The sequence below is a fragment of the Dermochelys coriacea genome, chromosome 10, assembly GCF_009764565.3.
Source record: "Dermochelys coriacea isolate rDerCor1 chromosome 10, rDerCor1.pri.v4, whole genome shotgun sequence".
Lineage (NCBI taxonomy): Eukaryota > Metazoa > Chordata > Testudines > Dermochelyidae > Dermochelys > Dermochelys coriacea.
In genome coordinates this window covers 8363760-8387086 of record NC_050077.1, presented here as the reverse complement: position 1 = coordinate 8387086, position 23327 = coordinate 8363760, and the positions used below count along the sequence as shown (strand labels likewise).

General features: G+C 40.1%; 1 protein-coding gene across 8 annotated transcripts in view; it reads left to right on the top strand.

The window, feature by feature from the left end:
- USP22 (ubiquitin specific peptidase 22) overlaps positions 1–23327 on the top strand; it is a 188671-nt gene that overhangs the window by 67927 nt on the left and 97417 nt on the right. For 6 of the 8 annotated variants that reach the window (XR_006274714.1, XM_043493716.1, XM_038418521.2 and 3 more), the window contains one exon: positions 9130–9262. Coding sequence is in view for 5 of the 8 variants with exons in the window: in XM_043493716.1 (XP_043349651.1) it covers positions 9130–9262 (133 nt within the window). In the remaining 3 variants the exon portion in view is untranslated. Of the gene's footprint in view, positions 1–9128; positions 9263–18735; positions 18852–23327 lie in introns of those variants that run through there. The other 2 variants (XM_043493718.1, XM_043493717.1) reach the window with 2 other exon arrangements.

The following is a 23327-nucleotide window of genomic DNA, read 5'->3' as shown; positions in this document are numbered from 1 at the left end:
TGACTCTAAGCAAGCAAAATAATGATTGCTGGAAGATCCTAGTGACTCATGTAGACTGGACCAGAGCACACAAAGATCTTTGTAGACAAAAAAAGATAGACTACTCTGTGAAATGAGGCATTGAAATTTCCTTCATTGGCCTCAAAGAAGCTATGGCATGTTTGGTCACAACAAGGAGCATGCTCTCTTAACTCTGTCATCCTTTTAAAGAAATACTTTGGAAGATTCCAAAAAGCGTATGAAATCTATCAAAACAGCCCTATTATGTGACATTGCATGTGATATTACCAATTTAAGACTAGGTTCCTTCTTCATAATACCCTAACATGTGGACAGTAGAGCTTTTTACGTGAAAACTTTTAAGAGGAATCTTGTTGCAGCCTCTTTTGTTGGGCTCAGACTACTTGAGGTATGCCTACGCTATAACAGCAGCATAGCTGAAGCTATGCCACTGTAGTGTAGGCACTTGCTACAGGGATGGAAGGGGGTTTTATGTCACTGTAGTAAATCCACCTCCTTGAGAGGCAATAGGTTGATGGAACAATTCTTCCATTGACCTAGTTGTGTGTCGACCTAACTACTTTGCACGGGGCGTGAAGTTTTTTTACACGTTTGAGCAAGCTAAATTTTAGATGTAGATCAGATCTTATAATCTACCTTCTTCCAAACCAGGCCAATCTGTCCGTTTGTTATATGGTAGTATTTAGAAATTAGATCAGCTTCCATTCAGTGAAGATATCCCAGAATCTCCTTATAAAAGCAATAGACAATGAATCCTTGCCAATTTAGAGGGGCTGAAATACTTTCTCTTGGGCTGTCACCACAACCAACTAATAGGCTCATTCAGGTAGGTTATAATTGCCAGTAGCCCACTTCACTTCCTTTTATTCTCCTGCTCAGTCTGGTGAATAAAAGCAAGCAGATCATCCATCTATTCAGAATTTGCTGGACATAGGGAAATTTCTTACTTGCTTGAAGGTTTCCACGGTAACTAATCTAGATTCGTCATGGTCTCCGGCAAAACAGAGGTGTTTGTTCAAAAGGTGTTGGAGGCCCTTTAGAATTAAAGAACCAAACTAGATCTAATCTTATCTGCTCTCAACTGATCCCTATGGAAGACAGTTTAACAGATGGATTCTCAGTCTCTTTCTTACACTGTCATATTAAGAAATAGCCCCTCTATACTACATGTGTTCCATAGATCTAACACAGGTTTATCTGTTTATCTGCATGTTCTACATTTTGCCACCAATGAGTTTTCCAGATCTTCAATCCAGGGTCAACATCACCAATTAGTGGCAGTGCCTTTTCAGTCTTTGGCTATTACCCATGAACAGTTTACCTTTCAAAGAGAGAGAGAAAACATCTACATTTACCATTGTCTGAATGACCTAGCTAAAACTTCTTTGTCCAAAGACATAAGGATTCACCTGACCTGGATGTTTCACTTTCATCTTGAGTTTTGTGATACATTTTATATGAATGATCCTCAGTACTCAGAATCAATTCTCTATTGTTTCAAGGCAGCTCTTATTTCTTTGTCAACAGCAGATCTCTAGCTGTGGGTGGGAGAAAGGGAGCGAGCCTGGACCAAACCAATTTATTCAGCCAAACTGCCTTTGTGGATGGCGGATGAGCAAAGAAAACCAGCTGTGAGAATGCTACCATTATAACAAACCAACTGCAGTACAGAAAACACTTTCCAGATTTTTATTAATTTGTGAGTATTTCTGTAGCACTCATCACCGTGATATTAGAGCATCTCACAAACACTAATGAATTCAGACTCATGGCATTTTACAGGTGAGGAAATTGAGTCACAGAGCTCAAATAATTTGCCCAAGATCAAATAGTAAGTCTGGCTTGCTATTACAGAACTGATAATGGAAGACCATTCTCATGTTTCCCAGTTCTGTAGCCTGATCTAAGGGCATTTTTCACCAAGATGTTCCAGCAGTAGCATCCAGCACTATGAATTTTGTCTTCCTTGTGGTCTCCCTTGGCTCGGTCGGTCGGTCAGTCTCTCTGATATGAATAAAGGGAAAGCAACAAGGCTTGGAACTGAACAATATCAGAAAACAAAGATTGCAGAAAAAACTTGGCTTATAGCAGTTCAGTGTGCAGCTGAAGGACTAATCTCACCACTGTTTTGAAAAAAAAACCTGAAGTAAACAGACCCTGATCTTCCAATAGTTAAGTTTCACTCACGTATTATTCTGCAGGAAGAATTGGAATTGTCTCTCGTTATAATGGCAGGCGCAACCTACCCCAGCCGAGATGCCTTCTCTGTAGGTTGAAGGTGTATTGGAGGAAGAAGTTTTGACAATCTCTGTAAGGTGAAGACAAGGAGTTTCCTGAGAAGATTGTACTTGAGCCTCTTTCACAGCATGATGAGCAACACTTTCAGTTTCCTTTTTTTCACTTTTCATTGTAGACAGAATATTCCGTTTCACTGACCCCAGAAATTGGAACAGGAGCGCAAACTATACTGTGTAGATGGCTGTAGTGGTATATTTTAATTCATACTTAAATTGAGAAATATGATGCGACTTAACAGTAGGCTGTTTCCTTTTTAACTATAAACTTAACAGCATTTCGGTATTCTAACTTGTGTACAACTGGTTGGAGCCAGATGTTCTCTTTTACAGGAAAGTTCTAAGAGCACTTTCCATCTGCCCCATCCTGCCCTCATAAGCAGAAAGTTGATGGTGTATTATACACGTGATCTATTTTATCTCTGGTGTTACAGTAGTGGGAACAAACCTATCAGTACAGAACACATTATTCAATTTTAGATTTTCCTTGTAGTGGAACTGAAATGGCTAAACTCCTTTGCTACCTATAATTAATCCATTATTACAGGGAAAAAAATCTGAATAAATCTGATGAAGACAATTTTGGAGGTAACTATATTTCATTGAATCATCTTAATATTATTTTGGAGACAGACTTCCTGTGTGTTTTCTAAATGCACTTGAAATATGCTGTTACTGGCATGCAGTGCATACGCAACCCTAGTAAGACTGGAAACAAAAATTAGACACTACATAAAGGGGAAAAGTCTTCCCCAAACATATACATTAGTTTCTCTTATGAAGAGGGATAGTGATGATTAACTTCTTCCCAGGAAGTGAGTGAGCAATTTTTTTTAATCGAGGTTTAAAAAAAAAAAAAAAAAAGTTGAGGCATGAAAAACATGTTGTCTCCCAGACCTGCTCTGAATCATCCTTGTATTACTGAGAGAAGTGGTGAGATGTCAATCACAAAATATAGAATCAGTTCCTTGTTAGAAAATTACTTCTGCTTTTAAAAATTCAAAAGCCAATTGTTAGGTTTCAAGTCTTTCTTTAGTTCCTGGCTATATGTAATCTACCTATAAAATCTATGGGTTAATGGCAAAGAAAAGAAAAAGGGCTTCTGGTTTATCTGTTTTAAAGAAGCAATGCAATGAGTCTTGTGATAAATGCAGGCAAAGTGATGATTGCTAAGATGGCCAGAAACATCACAAGGCAGATTTGACCTGAGTTCATTATTTTCAGCATACTCCTGTCACCTCCAGGGTAATAAATCTTGCCTGCCTTGGTTTAATATTGACTTTCTCCTACCCCAAGGCTTTAATGCAAAAGAAAATTCACCATTAGGATTGCTTTTCAGCCTGCATCTCAAGTGTGTAGAAAGGGCCAATGATCTGTTGTACCATAGTTTTTTGTGACTATGCATTTGTCATTTGAGAAAGAGACATGGGGAAAAGGATCCAGCTTCACATGCCTCCTGCTGCCTCTTGTGTACTATCCTTGTACAAGACACAAGGATATTGATTTAATATGAATTACTAAAGAAATTACAAAATTTAAAAAGTGCTTACAGATACTACAATCTACATGTTGAAGGTTAGTGAAAGAGTTATAAATAATAAACAGTATAGATGAACCTAGAGCATTTTATTTAAAATATATATACTAAAGTAAATGTGACTCTTACTATCCGTTGAGGTCTTACTATCTGCTGAGGAAGCATTTAATTTCTCCCACTAGGGTCCTGACCCAGGGTTCACTGAAATCAATTTGAGAGTCTTTCCATTTTGATTCAGATACTAGGTGTATTTTCTCAGATAGCTTGACAATTAAAAAAACAAAACCTTGGATATACAGTGCTCTTCATTTCTGTTTATACATGAGTGGCAGGACTGGGGATTCAGGAAACCTGAGTTCTCTATTCCTGGCTCTGCCACAGATTTCCTCTGCAACCTGGGGCAAGCTGCTTAACCTCTCTGTAACTCATGTCTTGAGTCTGGAAAATTGGCAAGGGGGTGGGGCTAGGGCTAGAGAGGATTGGGAACATTTACCCACCTCAGAAGGTGTTGTGGCTGAATTTGCTTGTTAGTAGAGCCCTTGGAAATTTTCAAATGGAAGGTGCTAGAGAAATGCAAACTATTAGGGCATGGCTACACTTGCAGATGTAGAGTGCTTTGAGTTAAACCAGCCTTCATAGAGCGCAGTAGAGAAAGCACTGCAGTCTGTCCACACTGACAGCTTCAAGCGCACTGGCATGGCCACATTTGTGGCATTGGGCGCGGTGCATTATGGGCAGCTATCCCAGCATGCAAATGACTACAATGTGCTTTTCAAATGGGGGTGGGGTAAGGTGGAGTGTGACAGGGAGTGTGTATGTGGGGGGAGAGAGAGTGGGTTTTTGGAGGGCTGAGAGCATGTCAGCAAGCTATCTTGTAAGTTCAGACAGCAGCAGACCCCCCTTCTACACACACACACACGCACACGCACACAGCATTCCACACTAATGGTTGCTTTGTCTCGGAGCAGATAAGATGCCGGTTGTCAGAAACGGAGCTTTCAAAGGGCATATCCGCATTCCTACACTGATTCAAAAACAATGACCAGAGAGGCCGCTTGACTTAAGGGGATTATGGGACGTTTCTGGAGGCTGATCAGAGCACAGTAATGCAACACCTCTTCCACACTGGCACTGCCGTGCTCCAGCGGGGGCGCAGCAAACGTTATTCCACTCGCCAAGGTGGAGTACCAGCTGTGTTGTAGCCGCGGAGTTGGAGCGCTCTACGTGACTTGCCAGTGTGGACGAGTAGTGAGCTAGTGTGCCTGGGGCTCCTTTATTGTGCTGTAACTCACAAGTGTAGCCAAGCCCTTAGTAGCAGTAATTCTGATGTTAGAGCAAAGGAACTTTTAACTTAAATGTACTCTCCCTCCTGGTATTATGATGGTGTTTGCTAGTTTGGTTTTATTTATTTTTATTTTTTTTTAAATCTACTGCCAGGTACCCTTTAGCTTCTTGGTATATTGGTAAAGTTTCCCTTCTTTATTCTGGAGTTACCCCTTTCTCATGAGTAATAATTACTGTAATACTTGTACTGCCTTGTAACGAGTACTTTTATCTGCTGGGCTTAGGTATAAGCCTTCTAGAGAAGTGTGCATAACTTTTTTTTTTTTATTCTTTGGAGAAGTAAAGCACCTATCCAAAGGCACTAGGTGCTTTTGACATGCATTTAAAAAAAAAAGCAAGTGCTATTCCCTTGTCATCCCCTCACACCTTTTATTCTGTGTTTGTGTATATGAGGGGTGTTTAGTTTGGGTGGTTTTGGGGATGTGTTTAAAATGGGAGAAACAAGTGCAGATTTCTGGTTCTTCACTGTCTTCTATGGCGCACATCACTGATGGAGAATTATCGCAAGACAAAGGAATTTTGGGTAGACCTTGCTAAAATATTGCCAGCACATCACAGTGACTCTTGGAATGACTTTAAATATTACACTATGTACTTGTATTAAAAAGTCTAGTTTGAGATCATTTACCCCTCAAGCTGCCCCCATTCTTCTTGTTAGTATTATCTATTTCCTCTCATTTAATGAATCTACTGAAATATTGGTCACTGGCCACAGGAGGTCTAAAGTCTTTGGGTGATTTCCAAACCCAGGTCTGAAAACCGCTTGACTTCCGAATGTTTCAATTTATTGTTTAGCATGGAAATAAGGGCAAGATTCCTTAAATCTCTGTTCCTGAAAACTTTTAAATAAAGGATATTATTTATTCTGACTTTCGGCTCAGTGAAAATTGAGTTTTTTACCTACTTCTCAAATAGCTGGCAATATAGAGGCTTGATTTACAACAGCAAAACTTGATTGTAGTCTGTCTTTTATATTATAGCCACTGTCCACATGGACAGAATTTTGCTTTTCAAATCTTCTACATTGCTTAGGGACCGCTGATATATGACACACACTGCTTTCTATATCAATTCACCATGTACCCAACATGCTGCTCTCACTGCAGTTGAAGCCCATGCTACTCCAGAAGGAGATTTTGGAACAGAAACTGGCATGCAAAGGAAGACTGTCAATTCAGGACACTGTCAGGCTGCTACATTAACTTTCTGCACCAGTGTTTTGATGATTTGCTATTCTTTAGGTGGTAAATTAATAACAAACTTCTGACAATTGAAGACACCAGTGTGTGTCAACAGCCCAATTCATTTGTCATGCCTGCCATTTTCCTTTAACTCCTGTTGAGTATGTTGCAATACTGAGTGTAGAAAATAGAGAAATTGGCTTATTTATCCTGAGCTAATGAATGATTGATTTATCAAGTGCCTTGTGCACAAAGTAAATCTATGTCCCCTGTTTATTCTCTCCCCCCTGCCCGTTCCTCACACGTTCTTGTCAACTGCTGGACACGGCCCACCTTGATTATCACTACAAAAGGTTTTTTCTCTCCTGCTTGTAATAGCTCACTTTACCTGATCACTCTCGTTACAGTGTATATGGTAACACCCATTGTTTCATGTTCTCTGTGTATATAAATTCTCCCCACTGTATTTTCCACTGCATGCATCCGATGAAGTGAGCTGTAGCTCACAAAAGCTTATGCTCAAATAAATTTGTTAGTCTCTAAGGTGCCACAAGTACTCCTTTTCTTTTTGCGTATACAGACTAAAATGGTTGCTACTCTGAAAGTTGTGATTACCAGTTTCCTTATATGTGCCATGCTCTGCGTTCATAGCTTACTATGCCTCGTGGATTAGGTCTTTTTTGGAGATTGGGCTGAAGAATAGTTTAACAGTAAGGATTTACTTTTAGTTACCACTGTCTTCTGTACCAATAATGTACATGAATAGTGCCCAGCCATGTTGAAGACTAAAGTTCCATCTCCAGATTTTCTAACTCTTGAGACACTAACATAGGTTGTAGTAATTTTTTAAAAAAAAGATTGTGAATTACCTCCATAATTATACTAGAATAATTTACTATTTCATTGTTCTACTTAATTTTGACTGAATTAAAATTACTTAATTGAAGAGTATTTATGAGGGGATGGGTTAAAAGACAGTAAAACTGTAAGATGCTCAGCAGTTTCTGCACACTCATTGTGTCTTGTATTTACAATACATTTAATGCTAAAAGCCTTTTCTCATCTACGATTTACTAAGAAGTAAAATAGCCAGTTGCTGGTCTGAGTCTGAGCTGTTGTCATAGCAACGATATCTAACGGATAGGTTGATCAAATTTAGCTTTTGCAGCCAAAGAGCACTGTTTAAACATCAGTTTGACAGATTTGCAGCTTTTTTTTTTTACATATAAATTGTGGTGGTGGTAGGTTTTTGTCCTAATTTAAAATGTTTTATTGTACGTGTGTGCTGTTAGATTTAACTGATCTACTTTCATCTAACAGGACTTTTGGGAACTTTGAACTCTCAATATGTGTGATTCAAGATTTAAGAACACTTTTTGAAAGAGCTAAAAATAAGTCACAGTGCCTTAGATGGTAAACTTACTTGGCTGATTTTTACACCAAGAGTGTTGTGACAGCAATTATGGCAGCCTGGGCAAATACTGTTAAAGGTGGATTGTTTGGGATTTGTTGTGGATCATACATACTGTATAGATTAGTGGATTATTGCCTTGAAAAAATTAGCCTTGAGTTTTGTATTTGATCAGTTAACATCTGGAAAATTTATCACTGGATTCCAGCATAAAAAAGTGCTGTCTCCACAGTCATTGACTGTAGTGGTGCTTCTATTATCTTGAAGTGGATTTTGTAGCTTTGAGCTGTTACAGAATAGTTAAACCACCATATTGAAGTGGATATCTGAGTTTGAACACCATTCTCTTGGTTTCTAGATTAATTTACTCATTTGTTGCTAGAATTGTTGTCCACATCATTCTGATACGAAGGAATGATTTAAACTTGAATAATTTTGGCTACCAGTGCGCAACCAAGGGTAGAACATGAAACTTAAAATATTTATTGCTAAATAGTTTGTGGTGCTTTCTTGGCATTGTTATCCCTAAATTCTTTGTATTCGTTTGCATCCAGCTAGGAATAATAGAAGTCTCTCAAGGGATTTATTGACATATCTGAGTTGGGCACTTAATGGAATAAAAAATATGGAATATCGATTTTAAAGAAGAGTTCTGATCAGATGAGGACTTAAAAATCTACCTTCTAATTTTTGAACACTTCTTTGCCTGGGTTGTTAGTTAAAATGTACTGTAGCAATAGGAGAACAAACTATCATGTTAAGTTTGTGTGCTTCTTCGCTTCAAATGACCCAGATCAGTTGTCATTAAATGTCTTGTTGGACTGGATGGCACAGGGAAATGGAGTCTTTTTAATCCTCCAAAAGCTTGCTTCAGACCCAACCCAGATTAGTTAGTGGCCAAAAGACTTATGTGGCTGGTTGGCTTATATGAAGTCAGTTGGTGATGTACCATCTCCAAATGCAAGATGTCAAAAACATCTTGTAATTGACACCATCGTTGGTATACACAAAAGAGAAGTTAGCAACTGTGAACAGGTATGGATGTTAGCTATTCCTAGAAGTGACTTGCTCCACAGCAGAATTTTGAAATGTGTTGGGGCAGTGGAGTAGTTTGTATTGTCACTGCCTGTAGTTCCACTTGGTCTGTAAAGACCGAGCTTCAGTTATCCCTGCTGTCAGTTTGGCATACTTCAGACACTCAATTAACTGTTCATTTGGAGTTTATTTCTACTTCCAGAAAACTCTAATCCGTTTGTTACATTTATAAAGAAGCTAACAGAATGCTGACCTGTGTAAACAGGTTTTTCCTGTTCATAATTACTGTCCATTTCTGTATTTCAGGCAAAGTCGTGCATTTGTCACATGTGTGGTGCCCACCTGAACAGACTCCACTCTTGCCTCTATTGTGTCTTCTTTGGCTGTTTTACAAAGAAACATATTCACGAGCACGCGAAGACAAAACGACACAACTTGGGTGAGCCATCCTTCTGGAATCCCTCACTAGTCCTTGTAACCCAATGTTTGGTGGCTTGTTTGTTTTTTATTTTTGTTTTTGTTTTTGTTTTTTGTTTCCCCCTGGGCTTCAGTCTGTGTGGCACATAACAGTAACTAGCTCCTTAAACAGGAAGGTCCAGCTAATGTTTATATTGACTAGACCTTTTGCACTATTCTAAACTCAGTGTACTAGTGTAGCTTAAACTCTCATTGTTTTTGTTTTCATTGCAACATAGATGCATTCCTTGTTATAATTTAACTTTTCATGCTTGCAACTTATTATTTCACCTGATGTTTATGGCTAAAATTATGAAGGAAAAAACTCTGCAGTAACTTTTCTTGTTTTTAAGTTTAAAAAACAGTGTTTGTTTTTTATTTAATTTCTTACTATCTAATATAAATGTGTGATCGTCTAACATTTTAAAATGAAATGTCAAATTGATATTTATCATTACTTCCACAGTGAAAATTAATGTGGTTCTGTTCAGAAAAATTAGTCTTAGATTAAAAACAAAACAGGTTTCTGCACTTCTGTCCTTGCCTGATTTAGTCATGTAGTTAGATTAACAACAAGAAAATTGTTCAGCTGCTGTCAGAAGTGTAAAGCTGATAGTAGAAGAGCTTTCCCTCGTTCTACTTCAACAGCAGCAGCAAAATGCCCATGAAGCTCGGATTCTGCAGCCTTTGCTCTTGGGTAATCTAGAAGACTAAAAATCCACACTTATTTTTAGATAACAAGCTGTGTTTGTAATCATGATAGTTAAGAATGTTGTTTTGATTTTGTAAATTGAGTGAATGTGACATTGGAACATCAAGATCCAACTTTTTAGGGTCCGTTTTCTAACTATAACCACTCTCAAAAATGGATAATCTTTTGTGGGTTCTTTCCCAAATGAAAAGGTGCAATTTTAGTCAAAAAGTATTGGATTCCATGTGCCAGACAACACTCAAATCCGTTTGAACAAAACTTTATGAAAAAATGAGGCAGTGGAAGACCAGTTTTTTTAGAAGCTTTAACCTGAAGTCTCAGTGAATTTGGCATATTTAAGATCGGTTTGTAACCTTGTATTTTCCCCTTTTATGAACATGGGCAGAAAGAAAGAAAATTGTAGGGATGAAGGAAGCTGGGTGGTCCATGCACTGCCCTAAAAAATGTTTGTTTGCCCTCTTTCAAGACATAGTGGTCTTCACCACCACTAAGATTCTAGTTATATTGGACTGTGAAGTTATTGCAGGTTTCCCTGCACCATAGTTACAGTCATTCTATTGGAGGTGTGCATTACAATGACATACTATTCTCCTGAAGCAGGACTACCCAAAAAGAGGTCCTTTGCCTTATATTTACCTTACTTCATTCAGACCAAGAAACTAACTTGTAAGATCAAACCTGACTAATTGACACTGAGTGTTGAACCTCAGTATCTAGATTTCAGCAGACTAGTACAATGCATGACCAGCTGCTTTTGGGCAAAGGTAAGAAAAATCTGTTTGTTTGTTTTTTGTTTTTGTTTGTTAAAGAATCTAGGACTTTCATGTTGTGCACCAGCAAAAGTGATGCAATCCTCACTGATTCTGACATATTCCATTTGCACAGTGAACTTTTATTGATTTTTGAAGAGGAAAAGAACATTGAATTCTCCTAGATCCTTAGTGGCCTTTCTATATTTATCAGAAGAGCACAGCTTTTTGTTTAAAATGAAAAATAAATTTATAAGTAGAATTATCTTTATAACTACCCTTATCCTTTAGGATTTAAGTACTTTTCTTCAAGAAAAGAGGCAGATTTAGGGAGCAGAGATTAGCTGTGGAGGCATGCAAAATGTGCTAACACCCTTGCATAAAAACACATATAGATGTATGTAATTATCTCACGAGACTGTAGTTTTGAGTCAGCTGACATTATAAGGAAATAAAGCTAAGTTAGAATTGCACTATGCCCCAAAGATGGGGAGAACTTCTTCATTGTAAATAATGGGTTAAAAAAATATTTTGCATGTTATGCATTTGCTGTTATATACTTTTTATTGGACCAACTTCTGTTGGTGAGAGAGACAAGCTTCAGAGCTTACACAGAGCTCTTTTTAAGGTGACCTGAAGCAGAGCTCAGTGTAAGCGTGAAAGCTTGTCTCTTTCACCAACAGAAGTTGGTCCAATAAAAGGTATTACCTCACCCACCTTGTCTCTCTAATATCCTGGGACCAACACAAGTACAACAACACAGCATGCAACATGTATTTGTTACATGAATTATTTCCACCTGCTGCCTTCCTGCCTTCATCATTGTCAAATACTCATCCTTTGAGGATTTTGCAAAGGGTGTCTTATAATGGCTTATGCAAATGCCCTACCTGTATGTTTAATAAAACTATTGGTCTGATTGATGTAAATGTTGTTGAAAAGGAGTAACTGGAGGTGGTTTCAAACGTAAAAATATTAAGCTGACGTGGTTGAATTATCCATTGTAAACCTTTGTTATGCATGGATCCGACATTGGATCCATGTCTAGCATTTTTGATTTAGGGTTTTCTGTGCTCATATGCGTGATGTACCTATTTCAAGATTTTAAACAATAGCTTAATTTTATTGGTGGTAGAATTACAGGAGTGTAAAATAATTGAAATTGAGAATATTTCCTATAACACAATCAATGAACAACTCTTAAAAATAATTTTACAAATGGTATCCCAAGATAACTAATATCATGTCCTTAACATGCTGTGGAGCAAATTACTGTATAGGGTTAATAATTGAGGGGGAAGGAAATTTAAAATGTACAGGCAATGGAGGAAAGAAGTTTTTGCTAAAATTCTAAATCAGATAAAAAGGCAGAGGGACAGGCACTTGATTGCTGTTCCAGATGGTATGAGCTATGCAGTATAAAGGCTTGAGCATCAGTACTGGTGAGATGATGATGTGAAGGGACAGAGAAGAATTGAGGAAACTCTTCCTAAAGGATTAGAGTGGGGCTCTTGGGGTGGATTGGAGCAACTCCATGGAGTAATTAATTTTTAAAAAAAAAACTACATGCAGACCTGGAAGACACAGACAGACAATAAGTAATTGACCATCTAGAGTTTTGAAGTCAGTCTTTTAAAAAACAAATAAAATGGCGGCTTACTTTTCTTAAAGCCAAAACTGATTAGAATCAAGCTAGAAGGACCTTTTTGATTAGGACCATCACCTGTGGGCACAAAAATAAGATATTGCAAGGGTCTGTATGTTGTGCGATAAACAAAACATCCTGGAATCTCTGAGAGTTATCAAAAATTTAAAAGGAAAGCATAAATCAGGGTCATATATCAGAATCACACCCCCTGAGTTCAATAGGAATGAGCTACATTTACAAGAGGTAAGGAAGATCCTTCACTCCGCAAACATCAGATTCATTCGTCTCTACCTAACCACTTTTAAACTATTTTATAAAGGACAGGATGTTTTTCTCTTTTCCTCCAGCAAACAATGAAGTATTGAACACTCCAGCAACGGAACAAACTGTGACTTATAAAAACAAAACAATTTGTTTTAAAAAATTTTTCTTCCTCTGCATCCTTATCTCCCTTCTTACTGTAAAATGCCAAACATATGCTTTGAGAGAGAGAGTGGGAGAAAGAGAGTGTGTGCGTGTGTGGTAGTGTGCACTGTCCTTTAGAGCTTGAGAGAAAGTTTAAGTATGGATTGACAGAGACTTTAAGTCCCCCAAACCCTAAAAGAACCAAGAATAGTAATTCAGAAATTGGGCCAAACTTCTTGCAGGGACTCTTTGTTTTGGTCGCAAAGCAACTTCCACGGTAGGATCCTGGTCCATGAATGGGACTCCTGGATGCTATGGTAATACAAATAATAATAATTAATAAACTGCATACTTTTATTGAATCATAGAAGATTAGGATTGGAAGAGACCTTAGGAAGCCATCTTGTCCAACTCCCTACTCAAAGCAGGACCAACACCAATGAAATAATCCCAGCCAGGGGTTTGTCAAGCTGGGCCTTAAAAACCTCTAAGGATGGAGATTACACCACCTCCCTAGGTAATCCATTCCAGTGTTTCACCACCCTCGTTGAGACATAATTTTTCCTAATATCCAATCTAGACCTCCCCCACTGCAACTTGAGACCATTGCTTCTTGTTCTGTCATCTGCCAGCACTGAAAACAGCCTAGCTCCATCCTCTTTGGAAACCACCTTCAGGTAGTTGAAGGCTGCTATCAAATCCCCCCCCCCCTCCCCCGCAGACTAAATAAGCCCAGTTCCCTCAGCCTCTCCTCGTAAGTCATGTTCCCCAGTCCCCTAATAATTTTCGTTGCCCTCTGCTGCCTTCAATTTGTCCACATCCTTTCTGTAGTGGGGGGGCCCCCCAAAACTGACGCAATACTCCAGATGTGGCCTCACCAGTGCCAAATAGAGGGAAATAATCTCTTCTCTCGATCTGCTGGCAGTGCTCCTACTAATACAGCCCAATATGCCGTTAGCCTTCTTGGCAACAAGGACATGCTGTTGACTCATATCCAGCTTGTTGTTCACTGTAATCCCCAGGTCCGTTTCTGCAGAACTGCCGCTTAGCCAGTCAGTCCCCAGCCTGTCGCAGTGCATGGGATTCTTCCATCCTAAGTGCAGGACTCTGCATTTGTCCTCTTTGAACCTCATCAGATTTCTTTTGGCCCAATCCTCCAATTGGTCTTGGTCACTCTGGACCCTATCCTTATTCTCCAGCATATCTACCTCTTCTCTCCTCCGCTTAGTGTCATCCGCAAACTTGCTGAGGGTGCAGTTCATCCCCTCATCCAGATACTAATGCAGATGTTGAACAAAACTGGCCCCAGGACTGACCCCTGGGGCATGCTGCTTGATACTGTCTGCCAGCTAGACATCGAGCTGTTGATCACTACCCGTTGAGCCCGACGATCTAGCCACCTTATAGTCCATTCTAACTTGTAGTCCATTCATCCAATCCATACTTTTAAACTTGCTGGCTAGAATACTGTGGGAGACCATATCAAAAACTTTACTGAAGTCAAGATATATCCTGTCCACTGCTTTCCTCATATCCACAGAGCCAGTTATCTCATCATAGAAGGCAATCTGGTTGGTCAGGCATGACTTACCCTTGCTGAATCCATGTTGACTGTTCCTGATCACCTCTCTCTCCTCCAAGTGCTTCAAAATGGATTTCTTGATTTTTTTTTTTTCTTTTTTTTTTCTGGGGACTGAGGTGAGACTGACTGGTCTTTAGTTCCCCAGATTCTCCTTCTTTCCTTTTTTAAAGATGGGCACTATATTTGCCTTTTTCCAATTGTCCGGGACCTCCCCTGATTGCCACTACTTTTCAAAGATAATGGCCAATGGCTCTGCAATCACATCAGCCAACTCCCTCAGCACCCTCGGATGCATTAGATCCAGACCCGTGGAATTGTGCATGTCCAGCTTTTCTAAATAGTCCTTAACCTGTTCTTTCACCACTGAGGGCTGCTTACTGCCTCCCCAAACTGTGCTGCCCAGTGCAGCAGTCTGGGAGCTGACCTGGTCTGTGAAGACGGGGGCAAAAAAGCATTGAATACTTCAGCTTTTTCCACATCATCTGTCACTAGGTTGCCTCCCCCATTCAGTAAGGGTCCCACACTTTCCCTGACCACCTTCTAGTTACTCTTTAAATCCATTCCTAGCTGCAACTCCAATTGACCCATTTTGCTAATTCACATGGACACAAAGTATAACTACAATCTTGGCTAATAGAATAGGAAATTTACTCCAGTATTATCGTGAAACAAGTATGTCTTATAAAAGCTAGAAAGACCAGTTTGAATTTGATACAAAATTTGAACAATCGCAGCACATACTCTATACAGTACCCTGGACTTCTCAGTTGAGAAATGATGTAATGTTTTCCCCCCATTTACTTTGATAAGAGGAACAAGACAAGAATGTTCACATTTTTCTTTACTGTTTGACATAATGTTAGAACCACTTATTACCTAAGTAAGATTTCACATACTTGAGTAAATACCTAGATTTATCTCTGTATTAACATTCCAGTTTACTTTAAAAATGCAAAAGATAAGTAGTAAAATTCTGATTTAACAGCTAAAAGCAGATTTCAGGAGATGGGTCAATCTTATGTCTTTTGTGAGAAGAAATTTATGAAAAGTGGCATATTTATCCAGAGTCTTTAATAAATGTTTCCTAATAGATTTAAATACATATTTTTATGTTTATATAGCAAATTTTATTCTTAGAGATCAAGGGGACTTTGTTTTTCCTACATTAAATTTTATGTTTAGTAAGCGTACTTAAAGTATTAAACTAAACTGGAAATAAGATACTATAATTTTAATTTCATTCAAACTGAGTAGTGTTTTGCATATCAAACCTATTTAGGAAACTTGCTATGTTGTGCAACAACCAAATATCTTGAAAGGATTAGGAAACCTCTACAAATCTGGAAAAGTATTTTAAAGGGGGAAGATAAAGCAAAATAAATGGCCTTTACTGTGGCTGTCTACCACTAGTCCATAACCCTAATTTTCCTACAGGAACGAATAGTTCTGTATATTAAAAATGGCACAAAAAACTGTTTCATTGTTAAGCTTTCCTTACAGAAAATAACTTTATTTATTTTGAAAATAAAGAAAGCAATAATATCCAGGTGTCATACCCCTTATTATTTGCAGGCAGAACACTTTTAATGAAATAACATTTTATAATCAAAAATTGATCCGTATTATTAGAAACCAGGAAAATGTTTTTATAGTTCAGCATGATGTAACGTATTAAAAATAATATAAAAATAGTTCATGCACTGTACCAAAAGTGTGAAAAAAGCTAGAACATTGCCAATTGCACAGGACTCTGCAAAGGTATATAAAAACCTTCACACATTAACAAGTAATGCCCCTGGGAAATCTTACATAAATTATATGTCACCATATTTTATGACATGCCATTTTAATATCAAATATTTATGCTTTTATTTAAAAAGAACATTCTGTTATGTCCAATTGTGTATACATTCACTATTTTCAGAACCAAAGCTGGCTCAAATTTAGTTTTGTAATGGAAGTTATTTTTCATGTAGGTATTTCTTGAGATGCTGATGTGCCTCTTGGTAAAATGGGATGGGCAGATTAATAAAACATGGAAGTATGTAACAGTTTCTTGACCTTGTAAAAACCATTCTCTAAACCACTGAACCCACAGCAACTATCTCTACTTGTATACTATGTGGAAACTATTATCTGCCCATGGAACAGATTGCATTTTGCTTCCTAGAAGACAAGGAAACTTTTGAAGACAAATAGTTCCGTGTACTGATTACTTCAGAAATCAGCATATTGATTTACTATTCCTTACTGAAGAAAGTTGGTTTAAAATGCTGGATCATTCATGCTGTCATTTCTTCTTTTACGCAGCTGTTGTAAGGAAGATTAATTTAGGTTCTAGAAGTCCCAAGTACATTTTAAATAGGGGTGCTGGAACTAGGGATACTGGTGGGTGCCGTAGTACCCTCTGGCTTGAAGTGGTTTCCATCATATACAGGGTGTATAGTTTTGTGTTTTGTTTTTTTTTTTGTTCAGTGGCTTTCAATATCCCACTGTAAAAATTGTTCCAACGGCACTGATTGTAAATATTATTTTTTGTAATGGCAATCAAATTTATAAACGTTTTAAAATGAGGGCAATATGGAAATGTGTATCGGCTTAATTTGATGCTGCTAGTCTTTTGTTGATTGAAGTGGTTGTAATTCTCTGTGAAGATGTGCTGGAAGGTCAGTGTTAACTGAAACATTGAGAGCTGGGATATAGGAAAACGCCAGAGAAGGGAGTTGCAATAGAATCGGGGGAAACAACGTAACTCTACAGTAATGGTGTGTGTTGAGGCATTTTGGGTAGCATTTTAGGCCATATTGCTACAGTGATGATAGGCATATTTACTGCCATGAGAGAGAGGATAGAATGAGAGGGTTGAGTCAAGGGTGATGCCAGATTTAGAGGGTAAAAGAGGGAGGTAGAGAGGATAGAATTGTGCTTGAGGACACTCTTATTGGCCTGGAGAAGCATATTGGTCTGTGTCAGGGTGTATAAGGTTTAATCTGAGAGAATTTTAAGGTCTGTGGTGAGCCCAGGATTAGATAACTACCCTCAGGGCAGCAGTGCAGATTGCTGTAATAATCTGTATATAAAGGTTTGTATAAGTCTCTTTTGTGTACAAAAGATTCAGAAGTACAGTGCTAAATGAATATCAATAACTTACTTCCCTGAATTTTTTTAAGCTTCTTTTATAGGTACCATGTAAATATTTTATATTGAAAATACCCTAATGTTTGAGAAGAGCAATATTATTAAACTGTTTAAAAGGCATTGTGTCTAACAAATAGCTGTTGATTTATCTGATTATTCTGGAAATGGAAATCTTTCAGGTCTGTTATGCAGAATGCTGAAGTTGTTGGCATCCAATATAACTAAATACACCTTCTGTTAGTGTTAGACACAAAATGTAGAATGTGCTTTTAGGGTACTGTCTTGTTTTATCACCTGTTGTTGTAACTAATGGTGCTATACAGTAGGAGACCAGTACCAAAAAGATAATTTCAGTAGGCCACTGCCCAAAGGACATTGATTGTCTGCAAAAGGGGGAGAGCTGAGTTTAACCCATTAAGGGTTCTGTTGCATACAATGGCACAATCATACACAAACATCTTGCTCGTAAAGACATTTGAACACGTTAAATTCAGAGGGCACGACAGGCTTGTTGGCTTCTAAATTCTGAAGACTGCTTTTTTTAAAGTGCCATTTTCAGTGTTGCAATTACAGATGAAATCCAATGTAAAAATATTCTTATAGCTGTACTTTTGGCTGTTGCGACTGCTACTGTTTCCATGGGAAAAGGTGTCTGATCGGCAAAAATGGGCTAAATGCTTAACTTCAAAATGAACAGGAATTATTTTAAAGCGCTTAGGCCATGTCTGTGCCATAGGCACTATGGCAGCATAGTTGTGGCGCCATAGCTGTGCCTGGATAAACCCCTTCTGTCGCTGAAGACAAGGTTATCTGTCTCTGTAAGAACACCACATCCCCAATCCACAGTAGCTGGGTTGATGGAAGCATTCTTGTGCTGACCTAGCTCTGTCTACCTCAGAGGTTAGGTTGGCATAACTATGGTGCTCAGAGGTGTGGATTTTTCGCACCTCTGAGTTTCCCTAGCTATGTCAACCTACAGTTTAAGTGTAGACTAGGCCTTAGTGACTTTTTCTGAGCCAGCATTGGTCTCCATGGAGACTAGCAGGAATTGCAGACTTAATCACAGTTGTAAGAAGTTGTGTAGATTTCAGCTGCAACAGCCATCTGAGCACTGAAAAATGATGTTTTTGTAAATAGGGTACATCTACTGACTTTAGGGTCCCACAGGAACTTAGCACTCTTACAATGCATTCCTTACTATATCTGTTGTCTGTTTCCCCAGGCATTATGAAGTGGATTATGAAATCCTGACCAGTGGCTACAGCGATACCTGTACTCTGACTTTTGCCTGCCAATCTAATGCCTCATTTGACAATACTGTACTTAGAATGTATTAATGTATGTCCGTTGCTTCTACACAGATATACAAGAGATGAGACTATGCACAGCAAAAGAAATTCTGCCTTTTATCGTTTTCTGCATTGCATTATATTTAGCACAGAGAAAACTAATAGCATAATAACATGATAGGTTAATATTTTCACTAGTCAATGCATTACTTGTGCCATACACAACCTTTAAAAGCTGTATAAGGAGCATCCACTGCTTAACTCCTTATGAAGTTGACGTTCCTCAGGACAGTATTTTAACTATCCTTTTTTCTGTGGAAGGCAAGATACCAATTTCAGCACTATTTTATGATGAAATAGGGATCTTCCGATGAAAACTTTTTTTTTTTTTTAAATAATGCATAGCCATGAGGATGTGTGGCTGGGGTAGCACCACAAAGATAGCCATAGAAATGGTGCATGGAAAATTGAGGAGTTGTCAGATAGTAAAAAGGGCAAAACCCTGTCCTTGCTCTTTGAGGAATTTGGGAAATCAATCCAACAAGGTTAATAGAGTAGATCTCTAATTATTGAAATTCAGCTGTTCAAGAAAAATGATTTCTTCTTCTGTGGACATGGTTATTTCAGGAAGATTTTGGAAGGAAAAGAAGAATGAAAAGAGGGTTTTATGGTAGCAGTCTAATGCTTTTAGAATTCTTGGCTTTAACATTGTTTTATCCCATTTCACAAAAGATATTTTTTCTCTTCACTTCTCTTTCTAAAGGCAAATGCATAATAACTTACACCTGAGTCTGAGGACTGACAAAAGATGATTTCCAGCAATGTCTCTAATGGGGCGGAAGAGAGAGTTTTCATTGAAATTAATTTAGAGATTAATGTTAACACTCTTTTGATCAATACTGAAAATACCAAATATCAAACTAAGTCTTAGTACCTCTCTCAAGCAATAATTGGAATTTTCTGTTGCTTTTGCATTTTGATTAACCCTCTGGGGGTATAGAGGTTTTGAATTCTAGAACCATAGATTTGAGGGAAGAATTATATTTTAAAGTGTGTGGAAAACCTTATAAAAGATCAAAAGAAGAGCGGGGAGGATAATAAGTAATATAATGGGTTAACTCTTTACGTTCTGATCATGGCTTTAATCGCATGTGAACAAAAATCTGGTTTCAATTTACTGTTTTGTGGCTATTTCTATATATCAAAGTGCCACAATGTAATTTTTGGTGTAAGTGGCAACCTACACAAAGGCTCAGGACTTGGACAATAGCTGAAGAGTTAAGTCTGATGTCAGGACTGTGGTGCATTAGCAAAGAGGCTGAAGAAGGAACACTTGAATATTGCCTGTCCATTTAAAAAGTAAATGCTGCTTCAGACGTACTTGATTTCTGAGTTGAAAATCAGGTCATGTTAGAACATATTCATTATTTAACAAGTTGTATGGTTTTTGTTGAGAAAGTGTTAAAGAGTAGCAAGTAGAATACGCTTACGTAAGGCTGGGGCCCATGAAGATGTGTGTTGGGAGCTGTAAGTTTGAAGAGGCAGCTCAATCTTGAAAGGATTTAATTAAAAGAAAAAAGTCTTGATTCATTCTCATTGTTTACAGAACAACTGTCTGTTAAAATGGATATACTGGTTGTGTGTCTACATATTACATACATTTTTTTTAATGTAGATCTTTTGTAGTTTGCAGTCATGAACTAGGAAATACCAGGTTTTTGGTTGCCTTTAATTCTGCCCCTTTGTGCATCCAACCTGTGGATTGAATAAGGCAGGGGTCTAGTGGAAACAATACTATTAATGTAATTAAAGTTTGAATAACGATGCTGCATGATGGGGCCATAATTAAAATTGTTCTCAGCGCAATGTGTTTGTGAATCTGTAGTGGTCAGCCCACCTCTCTAGAATATTCATGTTCAGTTGTTGTTTTGCAGATTGCCAAGTGTTGTACAGTTATGCAACAAATCTGGTACCCCAGGAACTCATTCCTGCAATGAAGACTGAATCTTACGCAGTTGACAAAGGTGTGGGGAAAGCTGCAGGCATTTGTCTGCAGTTGTGCCTCTTGGCCACCAGGAACTGCTGTGGCTCTGAACAAGTGGACAGGCACCATTTCTCTTGCTGGATCCTAGCCGGGAATGATCACTCAGGAGGAGACAGAGGCAGCCTGTCACGGGGTGCACGGCTGGCCCCTCTTCTTCTGGGCCCGGTTGTCCTCCCAGGTAAATCCAGGGAGACTTCAGCTCTGTGCAACACTCATGTCCTTTGTTCTTTAAGCGTTTTCCCACCACCAGTGTCCAACTATATACAATCCTTACAGGTTTCTTGCCTACTGCAGGCTGGGTCAGTAAGCAACTAGAGGGCTTCCACCTCCCTCCCTGACTGACTTCTCTCTCTGGCTGCCTCCCTCCTTCTGGCTCCTTCCCAGCTGTTATAGCTCCTGCCTATCAGGCTGGCAGGTGTTGCCAATCACCAGACATAAGGCTTTTCAGCCAGCCCCAATCTATCCCCCTTGATTGGGGCTGGTGTGGCAGGGGCTGATTAGGTGTGTTTGCAGCAGCAGCAGCACCCTGCCACACACCTCCCTCCCCTTAAGCTGCTGTCAGGCATGGCCTTGCTCAGCCCACCTCCTTCTGCCTGGGAAGTTATTCTGGGGAAGCCCCTCGTGCCCACCTCATGGGGTCCCTGGGCCCATCCTTGTGGGGTTCACTCATCCCCCACTCACAGAAGGTATACTGGGAAGGGGATGGGCTACCCCAGAAGTATGCTGCAACCCAGAAGTCTTCACACCAGTCACAGCCTCAGATGTGTCATCCCAGCTGTTCCCCTTTCCTCTTTGGTGGCGGACTAGGGCTGGGGCAGACCTTGCCCAGGCTCCTGAGTGTCTTAGGTCCTGGTTCCCAGCCCAGCGAAGTTCGGTCCTCCCTGTCTGGGGGTCCCATCTTCATGCCTTCCTTAGGCTACTCCCCATGTGGTCTCCTCCCCTCTGTATTCTAGTGCAGGGTGCTCCTTTGGTCCCCCTTCTTCTACTCCTGTGCAGTCTCTTTTCTGGTTATGTTGTCCAGGGTCTAGATCCCCTTCTCCCTGGGGCCGTGGGTCCTCCCCTTCCCTGGGGTCCACCCACGTAGGGATTCCCCCCGCTTTGGGTTACTTCCCCTCTTTCTCCCAGCGGGTTTCCTCCCCATGCCTTTCTTTCCTTTCGGGACAGGTTGCCAGTCCATCCCCAGGACTACAAGGTAGGGTAACCCCTTTATTACCCCCACCCATTTCCAGGTGAACCTGCCCCAAACCTCTAGGGGCACTTGGGCACGGCCCAATACTCCCTTATCCCCGTGGATGCATTTGAGTGTTGTCCTCTTTCCAGGGATAAGGCAATGTGTCTTTACCAACCTCCACTGCATGTGTGAGCAGGCCAAGGCTGTGTCTGCCTCTGGGGCTCTCTCCCCAACCTCTTGGGGATGGTGTCCAAACCACACCTCTTCTTTCATTCCCCCAACCTCAGTCCAGCCACAGAACTCAGTTACGCCACATTCCATCACTGGACAACCCCAGCTTGTGTGTCCCAGCCATCCACAACACCAGCATACAAGCTGTCCTGGGCAACAAGGGGCTCCCTTTGTCTCTTCTCTCCATCTCTCCACACTCTTTCCTGGGGTGGGTGGGAGCCACAAGTACTCCTTTTCTTTTCCCTTCCTCTGGGTCCCGAAGTATCCAACTTTCCCTTGGAGGGAAGTCTGCTTCTGCATACTCCATCAGCTTGACTGTGGCCTGTACTGTGCCTGGCTGGTGTCGCCAGACCCAGACTCGCATACGCTCTGGGAGGCCCTGCACAAACTGTTCCAGTATCACCTGGTCCATGATCTGCCCCACTGTTTGGGTGTCAGGACGCAACCACTGTGTGCCCCAATCTGTCAATTTCTGGGTGAAGGCCCGGCGCTGCACGCCCCCCCATCCACCTGCTTGACCTAAATTTCTGTCTATACTTATCAGATGAAAGCCACACCCGGCCTAGGGCAGTCACCTTCACGCTGTCATACTCCCTGGCTTGTGCCTCAGTCAGGGTCATATATGCAGTTTGTGCCTCGCTGTTGTGATATGGGGCTAGCCATAGGGCCCAGGTTGCCCTGTCCCATCTAGCACCCATGGCCACTCACTCAAAGGTGCAGAGGAAGTCATCGGGGTTGTTGGGGGCCCATTTTACAAAGGCCCAGTCCTGTAGTGCGGCTGCCATCTCCCCCTGAGGAACTCACCAGTTTCTGCAGAGTTGTTTCTGCACCCCCGCTTGCTCCTTAATAAAGTCCTGTAAAGTCCTCTGCTCCTCAGCCTGCCAGGCGAGCAGAGCCTTTCTCTCCCTCTGGTGGGATTGCTGGAAGGCCTGCAGCGTCTTCTGCATTTCTTCCAGCTGCTGAGTCAGCCATTGCAGGGTTCCCTTCATCTCCGGGTTGCCAAACTGTAGCTCAAGCACAAAAGGATCCCGGACAAGCCCCATGAGTTATGGGGTGCACGGCTGGCCCCTCTTCTTTTG